The sequence below is a fragment of the Artemia franciscana genome, chromosome 11, assembly GCF_032884065.1.
Source record: "Artemia franciscana chromosome 11, ASM3288406v1, whole genome shotgun sequence".
NCBI lineage: Eukaryota > Metazoa > Arthropoda > Branchiopoda > Anostraca > Artemiidae > Artemia > Artemia franciscana.
The window spans coordinates 12,364,068-12,379,911 of NC_088873.1; the positions used below are offsets into that span (position 1 = coordinate 12,364,068).

The 15,844-nt window shown below is 37.2% G+C and overlaps 1 protein-coding gene across 1 annotated transcript in view; it reads left to right on the forward strand.

Annotated features, from left to right (window-relative positions):
- LOC136032553 (plasma membrane calcium-transporting ATPase 2-like) overlaps nt 1–15,844 on the forward strand; it is a 342,097-nt gene that overhangs the window by 80,040 nt on the left and 246,213 nt on the right. Inside the window, exon 3 of the mRNA XM_065712822.1 lies at nt 10,737–10,928. Coding sequence (XP_065568894.1) covers nt 10,737–10,928 — 192 coding nt within the window. The remainder of the gene's footprint in view (nt 1–10,736; nt 10,929–15,844) is intronic.

The window sequence follows — 15,844 nt, forward strand, 5'->3', positions numbered from 1 at the left end:
TCTAGGACCAATTGGTCGATGCGATGACCCCTGAACAAAAAAACAAACAAACAAACACGCACCCGTGATTTGCCTTCTGGCAAAAAATACGAAATTCCACATTTTTGTAGCTAGGAGCTTGAAATTTTTGCTATAGGGTTCTCTGATACGCCGAATGCGATGGTGTGATTAAGATTCTAAGATGTGCGTTAAGATTTTATGACTTCTAGCGGGTGTTTCCGCCTATTTTCCAAAATAAGGCAAATTTTCTCAGGCTCGTAACTTGATGACAAAAACTAAATTTGATGAAACTTATATATTTAGAATCAGCATGGAAATTCGATTCTTTTGATGTATCTTTTAGCTTCAAAATTCCGCTTTTTAGAGTTTCGTTTACTATTGAGCCGGGTCGCTCCTTACTGCGGTTTGTTACCACGAACTGTTTGACTTGTCATTAGATGAAGCAACACTTTGTAGTCAACTGTGTCAGACGCTTTCTTAATGTCAGTGAAAATAGACATAGGTATGTCACCTAAGTCTAATACACCGTTAATACTTTTAACTAGGTGCTGTAAGGCGTGCGTCATGGGTAGACCCTTACGAAACCCAAACTGTCTGACTCAAAAGACTATTCATCTGAAGTAAATCGTAGATCCCTTTATGTACCACTTTCTGTAGTATCTTTGAAAAGATAGGTAGGATTGATATGGGTCTCCTGTTTTGGATATCTGCTTTACGACCGCCTTTGTGAAGGGGAATGACCTTCGTTATTTTAAGATGCACTGGAAAACTTCCTTTTCTAGAGAAAGATTAATGATGAAAACTGTTCAGGGAAGAATATATCCCAAAATTACTTCGAAAGCTCTATAGGATAAACTATCAACGCTGGCAGAGTTAGACTAAAGTGAAAGCATATTTTTCCGCACTTCTTCACTCGTCCACGGCTGGAATTCTATATTTAATGTTTCACCACGGACGTCGCTAATAGTATTGCACTGAATTTTATTATATTTATCGCTAACATTGGTTCCATTATATTTATCGTTATATTTATGATAAATACAATGTTTAAATTTATCATTATATTTATCGCTAACATTGGTTCCATTATATTTATCGTTATATTAATGATAAATAAATGTTTTTATTTATCATTATATTTATCGAACATTGGTTCCAAGGATTGTACCTTGGAACCAAAAAAAGAGCAAAATGTTCAATCACCACAGTTATATCCTTCCCAATCAATGTGTGCTGTGGTCTCTTCCCTTACCACCCATCATCTCATTAAAAATATTCCTTGTTTCTTTCATACTAATTTTACTTTCCTCCAACTTATTTCCGTAATAATATGACACTGCTTAAACACCAGATTTCCTTGTTATGTAAGTAAAATAAAAGGCGTATTACTTTTGGAATCTGAACGTGTTTCATAAAGTCGATTTCTTAATTCGTTCTGGTCAATTATCTCCTCTGTTGTCCCTGGTTTACGGGAGACAAGCTTCTTTGATTTAAAAACTTTTACTGGACACGTTCTGTCATAAATAGGGCTAATGACTTCCATCAGGCAATCTAGGGCTTCAGTTGGGCATTCCTTCTTTTCAAGCAATTGACTCCCATCTATTATATTCACTTCCTCTGAAACATTTAGGGGATTTTCTTTTTTCGTCAGCCGAAGTTTCTTGTTCTGGACTCGTTTAACAGTACAACAATTAGTAGCTGAAAATAGAAGATGATCCGACCTAGGAAACATGATCACATCGGAGAAACTCCGATTCAAGTCAACTGAACGACCAAATACACATTCACTAGTTGTTGAAGATTGACTCGTGATTCTCGTTGGAATATTCACTACATCCTTTGATATCGTAAAATTTAAGAAACCACCATTTTGACTAGAATCCAATAAATTAAAATAAATACCCTGTCACTATATGACTAACACTACTTGGGGCTTTATCAAGGAGCTCATTAAATCCATCAATAAATTCATCCAGCCGCTTATAAACCATACTAATTAAAAAGAATTGTTAAATTCAACTTTAACTGAAAACAATTCCACCTTAAATGATCGGCACACAGGATCTGTTCTGCAAAATTTAGGCGATCTTCTGTTTCGTAGAAAGGTTTTCTACGTTAGTTAGGGGTATTATATAGAAGGATCAGTATTCAATTGGGCTAGATCCTATAGAACCCTCTCAAAAATGGTCATTTTCGTCTCGTAGAACATTAAGGGATGATGAACTGTTTTCTCCTTTCCTGCCTGTATGTTACTCTTCTTGATTCAGAAAGCCTCTGCCGTTTCCGTTTTCGTTAAATTTGTCTGTTGCCGTGTTTTTGCTATTTCTTCCTTTCTTAAAATACCTTAGTTTTCCGGGCCCTTGCTGCTAAGTTTTCAAAAAATGTATGTACAATAATTTTTTTTTTGTTAATTTATCTAGAACCCTGACTGTTTCTTTGTGAAAGTGTCTGGACTGTGAGAATATTGAGGTTCTGAAGTGAAACATATCGGATTTCCGTTCTGAAACTTCCTTATTGTCGAAGTTTATGAAGCTTTCTGAATATTATTGGCGGTCGTCAGTTGAATTTTGGAAGAAGTAATCTCTTTATATCAAGGAAACACCACTGAATCTCCATAAAGAATTGACGCAAATAAACAATCTATCAGTTTATATATGACTGGAAATTTAAGGTTTTTAGGGATACAAATCTAAGCCATTCTATTTGAAAAAGCCTGTCCGATGACAGGCATCAAAAGCTGTTACGTATATTCTTACATGAGGATTGAAAATCTACTGGATGTGTCTTTGGAACGATAAATGTCTGGTTAAAGTACCTATTGAAAGTGTCACGTGATTGTTTTCACTGCTGTAAGTTAGTGATTGGCTAGGAGTTACGGACACTTCAATTATGTAGGTCTCTATATGTTGAGTTGGTGGTCAGCTTAGCGATAGAGAAAATGTAAAGAATGTCTTCTATAGAGGAAAAAAGGTTCCCTATATATTGATTTGGTAACCCCCTTAACTATAAAGGAAAGTCGTCTCTGAGGTAGGTCTAAAGAACCCATCCCCACCCGTTGAATTTTGAGAATTAGTGTCTTATATCTAAGAACATATTGACCAATTTTTCGACCCAGGGTAACGGCTGAATATGCATATTTGTGTAATGAAAACTCGAGTAAATGCTAATTATGTATGGAAATCAAATGAAGACAAATACGTTACTCTTTTTTTGCCAACTGTAGAACATTAAATTTAACATCAAACAATTCGTGGTAACGAGTTATAATTAGGGACCCACTTGACCTAACTGTAACCGAACTCTAAAAAAGGTTTTGACAACAAATAATAAATCAAATGAATAGGCGTTATGTGCTGTTTAGAAATATTTGAGTTTCGTCAAGTTTAATGTTACTCGTCAAAAGCTACGAACCTGTGAAAATTTACCCGATTTTTGATAAAGGGGGTAACACCCACAAAAAGTTAAGCAATCTTAATGAAAATCACGCCGTCAGATTCGGCATATTAGAGCCCTTCTATAGAGGTTTCAAGCTCCTGACTGGGTGAATATTGACCTTGTCCTCCAAACTACAAGGTTTTTGCATTTATCGCTGAAATTTTCTTTCACATTTCACTTTGCGTGAGTTGTATAGTTTTGACGAATTACCCCTCTCCCTCTTTCACTCCCAAAAAATAATCCTGTGTTGGTACTTGTAAGTTCTGACTTAATTCTGGTATTACGGTACCATGTCTGTGGTTTATTTCTTTTGTTATTCAAGGCCTTTCCCCGGATGGCACAACTTCTTTGGCGTATGTGTATCTTGTTATTAGCCTATATTTTGTTATTTCCTCTTTTTTTTCTATCGATTTTTTTCTCATTTTATTGTTGTATTTTTTCCGCCTAGATGTTATAAGCAGAGTGAATATGCAGGGGAAAAACTTTATTCTTTGTTATTTTCTTTCTTTTTGCACCAGAGTCTAGTTTGAAACTCCCAGGTCTATAACTGTCTAAAGTTGATAACCCATTGACGTGATTGGCACCCAGTTGTGTTATAATTTATCTTTGTACAAACATAAACAGATCCTCATTCTTTGAACCTGTTACTGGAATTTCGTTTCCTGCTATTTTTATAGAGATTAGAGGGATGTATGTGGGACACATGTTTCTGGCTTGTTGACCCGAGGATGGGGGAAGAAGACTCACGTCATTTGTTTCCCTCGTTTGACTAGGCCTAGTGCCAAGTTTTTAGACACATATTGTCCCTTGGATCTGTCCTTGCCTCCGTCCGAGACATATTGGAACCGCTTGAATTGAGCCAAGTAGATTGCACCAATGAGCTCTTTCCGACAATTGTTTAATGACAACTCCGTTGTTCAAGAACAAAGCATATTGTGTCTAAAAATATGTTTTGACCAACTGCATATTACCCTAACTCGGTTAAATGTCTCGGAACAATTTGCAAATATGTTTTGTCTTTTAAACTGGTAAAATCTAAAAGGAAACATATAACAGTTTCTAAGACGTAGCTTGTAGATATGTAACTACTACGAACAATGTTTAAGGATTGTCTTATACCGTAGACCAGGCTACGGGAGAGAAATACTTCTCTAAAAAATGACCCCCCTAAAAAAAAGACCCCAACACTCTTAGCTACTCTCAGCTGTTTATAATACTCACGGAATACCTTTTTTTTAATTGTTGAAACCGCAACATGAGCTGTGGTGGAAGTATGTTAGATCGTGCCTATAAAACAAGGGTGAACATAGGTCCAGATACAGAAGGGGTACCAGAGGATTTTCCCAGAGGGGAGAACACCAAAGAATCATTTCTAGGCATTAATTTTTTTTTACGTGGAATTGCCTGTAATATTTATCGTCCAGCAATTTCATAGTCGTGAGTGTTGGAAGATGATTCCCATTATCTTGCAAGGGTAGCAGAGTAGCAGAGGATTGATGATGAAGGGTAGCAAAGGATTCCCCAGGAGAGTGGGGGACACCCAAAAATAATTTCTAGGCCACGTATTTCCATGTCTTATATGTTGATGTCTCAGGCGTCCGGTTTTTACGTTTCCAGACGAAACAAATTGTCCATACGAATGAATGTTCGGTTCGCTTCTCTTTTAGATTAGAGTTCAAAAATTTATTTCTCCACCCGGGAAAGTTTTTTTTGAAAATAATACAAGCTAAGTTCATGAGCATGTGCAAATATACTTCTGGTATCGCTTTAAAAAAGACATTTAAAGAATTTTTTTTCGAGATATATTCTAGAGACACTTCAGGAAATTTGCTTTCAATTTGTGATGCAAGTCACATAGCATGTAGCGACATCGCTTGGTCGTTTGTGCTTGATAAATTTGTCCCCTCCTCTCCCGAATTCACAGCTTAGCTCTAATGTCCGAGAAGCTAAAAATTCATGTGCTTGTGAAAATGTACTTCTGGTATCCCTTTTAAGTAGGCATTTAAAGAATTTTCTTTGAAATATTTTCTAGGAAAACTTCAGAAAATTTGCTTTCAATTAGATATACAAGTTGTATTTCATATAGCGGCGTCGCTTGGTCGTTCATGCTTGGTAAAATTTACCCCCCCCCCCCCGTCACAACTTAACTCTATTGTTGGAGAAATGACAAATTGTGCCCCAGCGGTAGCTATACATAGGCAAAAAGTAAACAAAAACACACACACAATAAAACAAAATGCTTTTGAGCATTAATAAAAATGTTCCTTTAGGAAAAAAAAAATGTTATGACTCAATCAAAACTCATTCAAACCTTTTAAAGTCGAAAAATCGTTTTTTAAATTGGGAAAATGCCCATCTGACAATCTTACGGACACACATTGTAAGGGTCAACCGAAAACCATAATTTTTATTATTATTTTTTTTTAGTCGATATATTTCTATTACGACATCCTGAGAATGGCGAGTAAGCTTTTATGTCTTATGTCTCCCTCTTTTTCCTTGGAGCCATGTCAAGATTCCCTTTATTTGCTGATTATCCCCGGGACCTGTTCTTGTTTCCGTCCGAGACTCCTTGGAACCACTCCAAATGGAATAGCGTTGGTGACATCATTCAGCGGTTCTCCACAATTTCAGAAGCGTTGTTAAGGACAAATACCAATCTTAATAAATAACAATTTGGTAGACGGTTTAAAATTTATTTAGAAAGCAACATCTAATGCACCCACCTTTTTTCTTATTTAAAACTTACTGTTTATATTCAAGTTTAAACTGTTTATTCAACAGGGTTTATTCAAGTTTATTCAACTGTTTAAATTAAAGCCATTGGAAAAAAATCATTTATTTATTTATTTTATTTATCTTTATTTTTGTTATTATTTTTTGTAACAAAAATGTTGAATTCCTGCGTGTTTCCCAAATATGTTTGTAATTTTCAAAATCTAGGGGGGAGGGGGCAATTTTGTTATTATATCGATTTTTTTCAATTAAAATACCCCCAAAAAAAAGATGTCTTTCAAAGACAGTACCAAGAAAGGTATTATTTCGAAATCTGGGAAGGGAAGGGGTAAAATAAAAATCCAGGAAGTCCACAAACATGTTGGATTTTTCTGCCTCTTATCAAATTTCCAATATCTTGACTAAGAGACATATTTAATGTCAAGATCCGTATTGAATATCACCTATCGTAGCTACCTTTTGCCTTCATTTTCTAAGTTGAAAAAAATTATTTATGTTGGAAAATATTTTAAAAATCCCAACTATTAGGAAAAACCTATTATCCACTATATACCAATAAAAAGTGAAAGTTTTGTTATTCTGTTTATAAAAACTGCAGTGTTCGGACTCGCCTATAAATTCCAATAAATTCCTATATTTTAATGCACTCCTATAAAATGCCTATATTTTGGCTAAAATCCTATTATTCCTATATTTTCGGCTGAAGAGCACAAAGAACATTGCTCATGATTTGCAATTTTCTGTCTTTTGGTGTAAAATGATAATTAATTACAACTGTTGAGCTGTTTGAACTTAACTAATGCTTTGTGTTGGGCTTAGTAAGCTGCTTCTGCCTGGGCTATGCTGTTGTGTTGACTTAGTAGCCTATGTTTTGTTTTTTGTCATGTTGGGCCTGTCCGAAATGAGCGAAGATCAGTATGTAGATTAGCAGTCTCTGCTTAATGAGACTGGAGTTCTTGCGACTTATTTGTTTCCTGGCTGAACGCTGGCTGACTGATGCGAATACGGCCCAGTTATTCAAACGGGCTATTCTACGATAGTTGCTAATCGAGGGAAGTATAAAAGACGTGCACTGGGTAGGCTATATGCTACATTCTGTGATCAATCTGTCCTTTATCTATCTGGTCGTTATCCCCTTCTAAAGAAAAATGATGTTAATCAGATTCGGACTTTTTATTTCAGATATTGTAAATTTTTACTTTATCTCCCCCCTTGGTATAGCAATGGTAAGATAATTCGTAAGTTTGATGTCCCTGATATAAGTGCAAAGTTGGCTCTCCTGCATGGAAGGTTGTCGGAATCAGCTTTTTATCGTTTATCGCCTCATCATCCTTTGGTCCGTCTGTTCGGTTAATCTCATTGTAGCATAGTGTTTTTATGGTACTTGGTATTAACCAAGTGACATATAGCAATCGCAAATTCTGTCTGTCTGTCGTTCCTGGTTTTGCTACTTTAGGCACTTCCAGGTAAGCTAGGATGATGAAATTTGGCAGGCGTATCAGGAACTGGACCAGATTAAATTAGAAATAGTCATTTTCCCGATTTGACCATCTGGGGGGGGGGGAGAGTGGGGGGCCCGTTAATTCAGAAAAAATAGTAAAATGAAGTATTTTTAACTTACGAACGGTTGATCAGATCTTAATGAAATTTGATGTTTGGAAGGATATCGTGTCTCAGAGCTTTTATTTTAAATCCCGACCTGGTGACATTGGGGGAGTTTTGAGGGGGAAACCTAAAATCTTGGAAAACACTTAGAGTGGAGGGATTGGGCTGAAACTTGGTGGGAAAAATAATCACAAGTCCTAGGTACATGATTGACATAACCAGAACGGATCCGCTCTCTTTGGGGTAGTTGGGAGGGGGGTGATTCTGAAAAATTAGAAAAAATGAGGTATTTTTAACTTACGAACGGGTGATCGGATCTCAATGAAATTTGATATTTAGAAGGATATCGTGTCTCAAAGCTCTTATTTTAAATCCCGACCGGATCTGGGGACATTGGGGGGAGTTTGGGGTGACCTAAAATCATGGAAAACGCTTAGATTGGACGGATCGGGCTGAAACTTGGTGGGAAAAATAAGCACAAGTCCTAGATACATGATTGATATAACCAGAACGGATCCGCTCTCTTTGGGGTAGTTTGGGGGGGGGGTTGATTCTGAAAATTAGAAAAAATGAGGTATTTTTAACTTACGAACGGGTGATCGGATCTCAATGAAATTTGATATGTAGAAGGATATCGTGTCTAAAAGCTCTTATTTTAAATCCTTACCGGATCTGGTGACATTGGGGGGAATTTGGGGGGACCTAAAATCATGGAAAACGCTTAGATTGGAGGGATTGGGATGAAACTTGGTAATTTATGTGACCAGGCATCCCACGCCATCTACCATAGATCTGATCCCGAGGACTTCCGAATCCTATATTTGAGCCCAGGAAATCCTATAAAAATAGGACAGAGCCTATAATTTGAAACGAACCAACCTGTCCGAACCCTGAAAACTGTCTTATTGATTTACTACATCTGTTATTGACTAAGGGATTATTTGGCTGCACAGATTATTTCTCTGCTGCACATAATGTTCTTGAAACATCAGAATTGTAAAATGATCTGACAATATAACAGTTGTACGAAAACACCAGTTTGTTCTCGAGTTTAAGTAAGGAGCAAAATCAAACCTTATAACGAACAGAAATTATTACGTATATGAAAGGGGTCGCCTCTTCCTCAAGACCTCGCTCTTTACGCTAAAGTTTTTTTTATAGAATTTTAAAACAAAACTTATTGTTCTATTTAAACGGCCATTGTGTATCAGCAATCGTTCTTAAAGAATTAGGACAAAAAGTCAAAACTTTAGCGCAGAGAGCAAGGTCTTGTGGAAGGGGCAACTCCTTTCATATGCATGATAATTTCTATTCGTTTCAAGTTTAGATGTTGCTCTTTACTTTCAGTTGAAAAAACTGTTTTTTTAATTTAATTTTTAATCGTTTTTAAATAATACCGGGAAATCCGACTCTCTCCATGGAAAATTCTGGTACTTGTGTATTATACGCCACTCATTCAAGTTTACGATGTGTAAAACCTGAGAACTAAAATCTGCATATTAGGGGGGGGATAAAGTATAGGGGGTCTGCATGCAAAGTGTTATAGGTACAATTATTCCGCATTTATGAAGTAAGAAATGTTTTCTGACTTCAAACTGTCCAAATACTTTACCCCCTGCCCTTATGCAAATATATAGCCCAAATTTTCTCGAATTTTACGCAGCGTAAACTGGAGTGAGTGGCGTATAATACACAAGTACCAAAATTCCTTCCCCCTACGGAAAAAAATCTCAAATAAAATTTTCAAATTTGGAAAGCCTTATTTTCCACAGGGGGGTGAAACGCTGGGAAATATTTCCGTGGGGTGGGGACAAGTTCCTAGAACCGATAAATGTCAATCGATTTTTCCCAAATCCCGGTTCTTAATCCCCTTTGCTCCAATTTAGCTGGATGTTATTTCGTTCTGTTTTGGGGTATGTTTTTCTGTTTTTCATTAATAAAGCGAACAGAGGCTGCTCACAGAAGGACGCTGAGAACTTCAGCGCGAGACAGAAAGCTTCTATTCCATTCTCTACAAACCAATATTTAGGAATGGAATCTTTGGAATAAAAAAGGTGGGATTCGAACGTTTGCTTTGGTCGCAAGGAATTCGACAATTTTCGGACCCGAAAAATGTTCTCTAAGCTAAATGATCCCTTGAGTAACTTCCTTCCCTGAAAAACAAATCTTGTGGGCCTTGGCTTGAAAAAATTTCAGCAAAAACCAAGAGGATAACGAAACAGCTTTATTCCATAGGATTCGGTCTAGGAATCGGTTAAATCGGTCTTTTACTAATTTCTTCTTTTTGTTTATCTGATTGATTTATAGCCGTATATTTAGTTTTTTTTTGTACCTCCTTTATGCCTTTCTTTTGTGTGCCTGTATTTATTTCTAGTCCTTGCGAATTCCAACCGGTATATCTACCGTTTTATTTTTGATAAGCGACCTTTTTTGTATGAAGTTTTAACTAGTCTGTCAGACGAAAGCAACTAGAAATAAAAATTAACTTTCTTTTGAGCGTTTAAACCAACTGATTTATCTTGGAATGAAGAAACACTTGCTTCAGGTAGACAACCCGCCGCATAATTTCACATGTTTGCTTTCAGATTAGTGATTGACTGTTAGTTATGGACACTCACCAGTTATATAAAGTAAAAATTGTTGTCAACAGCAACCGCGTATGATGCAGTTTTGAGAAAATAAAATTGTATCTTAAATCCTCTAAAAAATAAAATTCAAATGTAAGATTTACATACTTTGTACGTGACACAGTTTTATGGGTACACTATATCTGCTATTGATCTAGTTAAGACCTTTTGAAATGGGTCTTTTCTGTAGGCTGAATGGAAATACTAGTTCTATTCACAAGTCTAATGTCCCCCTCCCGAAAAATTCTTCCATTTCCTACTAAAGGTTGTAGACGATAAATATCTCTTATGGTGTTGATATATTTCTCTGTCTTATATACAAATATTTTTTAGGTTTACCTGGAACAGAAAAGGACATTGCCCACCGAAGGGACACCTTTGGATCAAATCATATACCCCCTAAACCCCCAAAGACTTTTTTGAGTCTAGTATGGGAGGCTTTACAAGATATGACACTGATCATTCTTCAGATTGCTGCCTTAATTTCATTAGTTCTATCTTTTTATAAACCTCCAAAAACTGAAGGTAAGCATTGAAAATAGTTTTGTTATATTTAAGTGTCACCTTATATTTCAAAGGTGAATGTATAGAATAAGAATCACCAAAACAGAATGACAAGGTGATTTGAAGACAAACATGTAATAATTTTTCTTTTACAAATCTCCATTATTTGTTTTATATACTCGGTCAAATAGACTTCTGAAGGGTTTGAATAATAAATACAATGTTTTCCCTTCTTTTCTAAAAATTTATTTCGCCATTTTCTGCCTGCATTCCACTCTTTGCCTTCGGGTTTAGTATTTGTTTGTTAGTTACTTTTTTCTCTCTTTTTTTTTGTACATTAACTAGAGGAATTTCGTTTCCAGTGTAAAATAACTACGAAAACAAACAAATAATTTCTTCCCTCTTATCTGCATTAGTTTATTCAGTTTACGTTCATAGGTGCATTGAATTTGAACGGGTGCATTACGAACGGGTGATCGGATCTTAATGAAATTATTAAAAAAAAATAGAACAAATGGGGTATTTTTAACTTACGAACGGGTGATCGGATCTTAATGAAATTTGATATTGAAAAGGACATCGTGTCTCAGAGCTGATATTTTAAATCTCGACTGGATCTGGTGACATTTGGTTTGATTTGGATGGGGGGGGGAGCTAAAATCTTGGAAAACGCTTAGAGTGGAGGGATCGGGATGAAACTTGGTGGAAAAAAAACAGAAATCCTAGATACGTGATTGATGGTTCTACTCTATTTTTGGGATTTGGGGTTGGGGCTATTCTAAAAAATTAGAAAAAAGGTTATTTTTAACTTATGAAGGAGATCTCTTACTACCCGACCGGATCCAGAGTCATTAAGGGGGGAGTTTGGGGGGAACCTAAAATCTTTTAAAACGCTTAGAGTGGAGGGATCGGAATGAAACTTGGTGGGAAAACTAAGCAGAAGTCCTAGATACGTGATTGGCAACACCGGAACGAATCCGCTCCATTTAGGGGAGTTTGGGGGGGGAGTTTTTTAATCCTGAAAAATTAGAAAAAATGAGGTATTTTTAACTTACGAAGAAGTGATCGGATCTTAATGAAATTTCATATTTGGAAGGACCTCGTAACTCAGATCTCTTTGTTTGAATCCCGACCGGATCCAACGTCATTGGGGGGAGCTTGGGGGGATGGAAATCTTGGAAAACATTTGAAGCGGAGAGATTAGGATGAAACTTGGTGGGAAGAATAAAAACATGTCCAAGATACGTGACTGACAAACGGACTGGATCCACTCTCTTCGGTGGAGTTGGGGGGGGGGGAAGGAGTAATTCAGAAAAATTAGAAAAGGACTGGATCCTCTCTCTTTGGTGGAGTGGGGGGGGGTGAGGGAGTAATTCGGAAAATTAGAAAAAATGAGGTATTTGTAACTTAGGAACGAGAGATCAGATCTTAACGAAATTTGATATTTAGAAGGATCTTGAGCTTTAGAGCTCTTATTTTAAATCCCGACCAGATCTGGTGACATTGGGGGAGTTGGAGGGGGACCCCGGAATTCTTAAAGAACGTGAAAATTGAGGTATCGTTATCTTGCGAATGGGTTGTCGGATCTTAATGAAACTTGATATATAGAAGGATCTTATGTATCAGCTCCATTTTCAATTCAAATCGGATCCGGGGACATAGGGGGTTGGAGGGGGAAACAGAAATCTTGGAAAACGCTTAGAGTGGAGAGATCGTGAGGCAACTTGATAGAAGAATAATCACAAGCTATAGATACGTGATTGACATAATTGGAATGGATCTGTTCACTTTGGAGGAGCTGGGGGATGTTGATTTGGAAAAATACTTGAGGTATTTTTAACTGAAGAACGGGTGATCGGATCTTAATGAAATTTGATATTTAGAAGGAACTCATGTCTCAGAGCTCTTATTTCAAATCCCGACCAGATTTTTTGACATTGGAGGGGTTGGAGGGGGAAACCGGAAATCTGGGAAAACCCTTAGAGTAGAGAAATCGGGATGAAACTTGGTGGGTAGAATAAGCAAATGTCGTAGATGCGTGATTGATGTAACCGTACTGGATCCACTCACTTTGGGAGAGTTGGGGGATGGGGTTCAGTGCTTTGGCGAGTTTGGTGCTTCTGGACGTGCTAGGACGATGAAAATTGGTAGACGTGTCAGGGAGCTGCACAAATTGACTTGATAAAGTCATTTTCCCAGATTCGACCATCTGGGGGGCTAAAGGGAGAGGAAAAATTAGAAAAAATTAGGTATTTATAACTTACGAGTGGGTGATCGGATCTTAATGAATTTTGATATTTAGAAGGACCTCGTGACTCACAGCTCTTATTTTAAGTCCCGACCGGCATTAAGCCTCCAATTTTCCTTTTAAATCAATCTGTTGATCCTTAGGATTTTGCTGAAGCTCAATCCATATGATCTCTTTGCTCTTAGCTCGTCGGGCCTCGTCACAAGCTCCATATGAGCTGTTAGCTCTTTTTTATGGCACTTGGTATTAACCAAGTGACATATAGCAATCGCAAATTCTGTCATTCTGTCTGTCGGTCCCGGTTTTGCTACTTAAGGCACTTCCAGGTAAGATAGGACGATGAAATTTGGCAGGCGTATCAGGGACCCGACCAGATTAAATTAGAAAGATTAGGGAGTGGGGGGCCGTTGATTCGGAAAAAAAAATAATAGAAAAATTGAAGTATTTTTAACTTACGAACCGTTGATCAGATCTTAATGAAATTTGATGTTTGGAAGGATATCGTGTCTCAGAGCTGTTATTTTAAATCCTGACGGGATCTGGTGACATTGGGGCGGATCCGGAACGGATCCGCTCTCTTTGGGGTAGTTCGGGGGAAAGGGGTTAATTCTGAAAAATTAGAAAAAATGAGGTATTTTTAACTTAAGAACGGGTGACCGGAAATCTTAGAAAATACATAAAGCGGAGAGATCAGGATGAAACTGGATGGGAAGAATGAAAAGCTGTCTAAGATACGTGACTGACATACCCGGACCGGATCTACTCTCTTTGGTGAAGTTGGGGGGGGGGGTAATTTGGAAAAATAAGGTATTTGTAACTTACGAAAGGGTGACCAGATCTTAATGAAATTTGAAATTTAGAAGCATCTTGTGCTTAAGAACTGTAATTTTAAATTCCAACCAGATCCTGTGACATTGGGGGGAGTTGGAGGGGTAAACCAGAATTCTTGGAAAACGTGAAAATTGGGGTATTTTTACCTTACGAAAGGTAATCGGATCTTAATTAAATTTGATATTTAGAAGGAATTTATGTCTCAGAGCTCTTTTTTTAAATCCTGACCAGATCTTTTGACATTGGGGGGAGTTGGAGGGGGGAATCTTGGGAAACACTTGGAGTGGAGGAATCGGGATGAAGCTTGGTGGATAGTATAAGCAAATGTCCTTGACATATGATTGACGTAACCGTACTGGATTCGCTCTCTTTGGGGGAGTTGGGGGAGAGGTTCAGTGCTTTGGCGAGTTTTGTGCTTCTGGAAGTGCTAGGACGATGAAAATTGGTAGGCGTGTCAGGGAGCTGCACAAATTGACTCGATAAAGTCATTTTCCCTGATTCGACCATCTGGGGGGCTAAATGGAGAGGAAAAATTAGAAAAAATCAGGTATTTTTAACTTGCGAGTGGGGGATCGGATCTTAATGAATTTTGATATTTAGAAGGACATCGTGACTCAGAGCTCTTATTTTAAATCCTGACCGGCATTAAGCCTCTGATTTTCCTTTTAAATCAATCTATTGATTCTTAGAATTTTGTTAGAGCTCATACCATATGAGCTCTTGGCTCTTAGCTCTTCTTGCCTCTTCACAAGTGACCATATGAGCTTTTAGCTCTTGTTATCGTTGAGGTTTCGAGGGCTAAGGTCCTTAGACCCTCTCTCTGCTCACATGTTTAACTTCGGTCCAGCCAGGGACCATTAGATTATATAAGAACTATCTGATAGGCTATCCTTTTTAATGGTGAGGTTTAGAGGGCCGAGACTTATAGACGCTGTCTCTTCTCAGGTGTTTAACTATTAGATTATGTGAGAACTATCTGATACCCTTTTAAATGGTGAGGTTTTGAGGGCTTAGGCCCATAGACCCTCTCTCTCTGCTCAGGTGTTTAACTTCGGTCCAGCCCAGGACCATTAAATTATATCAGAACTATCTGATACCCTTTTTAATGAAGAGGTTTTGAGGACCAAAGCCCATAGACGGCCCAGCCAGGGACCATTAGATTATATGAGAACTATCTGATACCCTTTTTAATGAAGAGGTTTTGAGGGCCGAGGCCCGTAGACCCTCTCTTTGCTCTGGTGTTGAACCTCGGTATCCTTCCAACTAATACTAAGTTGATTTCATGGAGCCTGGATCTCACCCAGAAATTAAAGATAATTTTTCCTGTTGTAACTCGAGATTAACATTTGATTGACTGATTTCTTTTTGAAATTATTTGACGTTTGAACTTTCAGCACTTCCTCATTGAATTTAATTGTATCCTTATTAAATTTATTTCTGTGTATTCATACATATAAATTATAAAATGTATCCATATTAGTATTTACAATAAGGCGAGAAATAAATAAATCATTGAACTTAGTTCTGTTATATGTTTCTTTTTTTAATTAGAACCCAAAGTTCTTCCTCTTTTCAAAAATCTTCCTCACCGCTATATGAAATATTGTTTCGGTCATATTGTTAAAGCAAGTTATTTCTGGTACAATCTACTTTGGAAGTAGATCAAATCAAATTTATTATCAAATTATTATCATTTATTACCAAATTTTGCAGTTGTCTCTACTTTAATCTATTTAGGATTCTCGGCTTGGCCATATCTTATTGAAGCCCTTCTAGTTTTTTTTTTGTTCGTAAATTTAGTTGTTATCCAGTTTGAATTCTAGGCGTCTTACCTTGGAATTAATGCCAGTTATTTGGT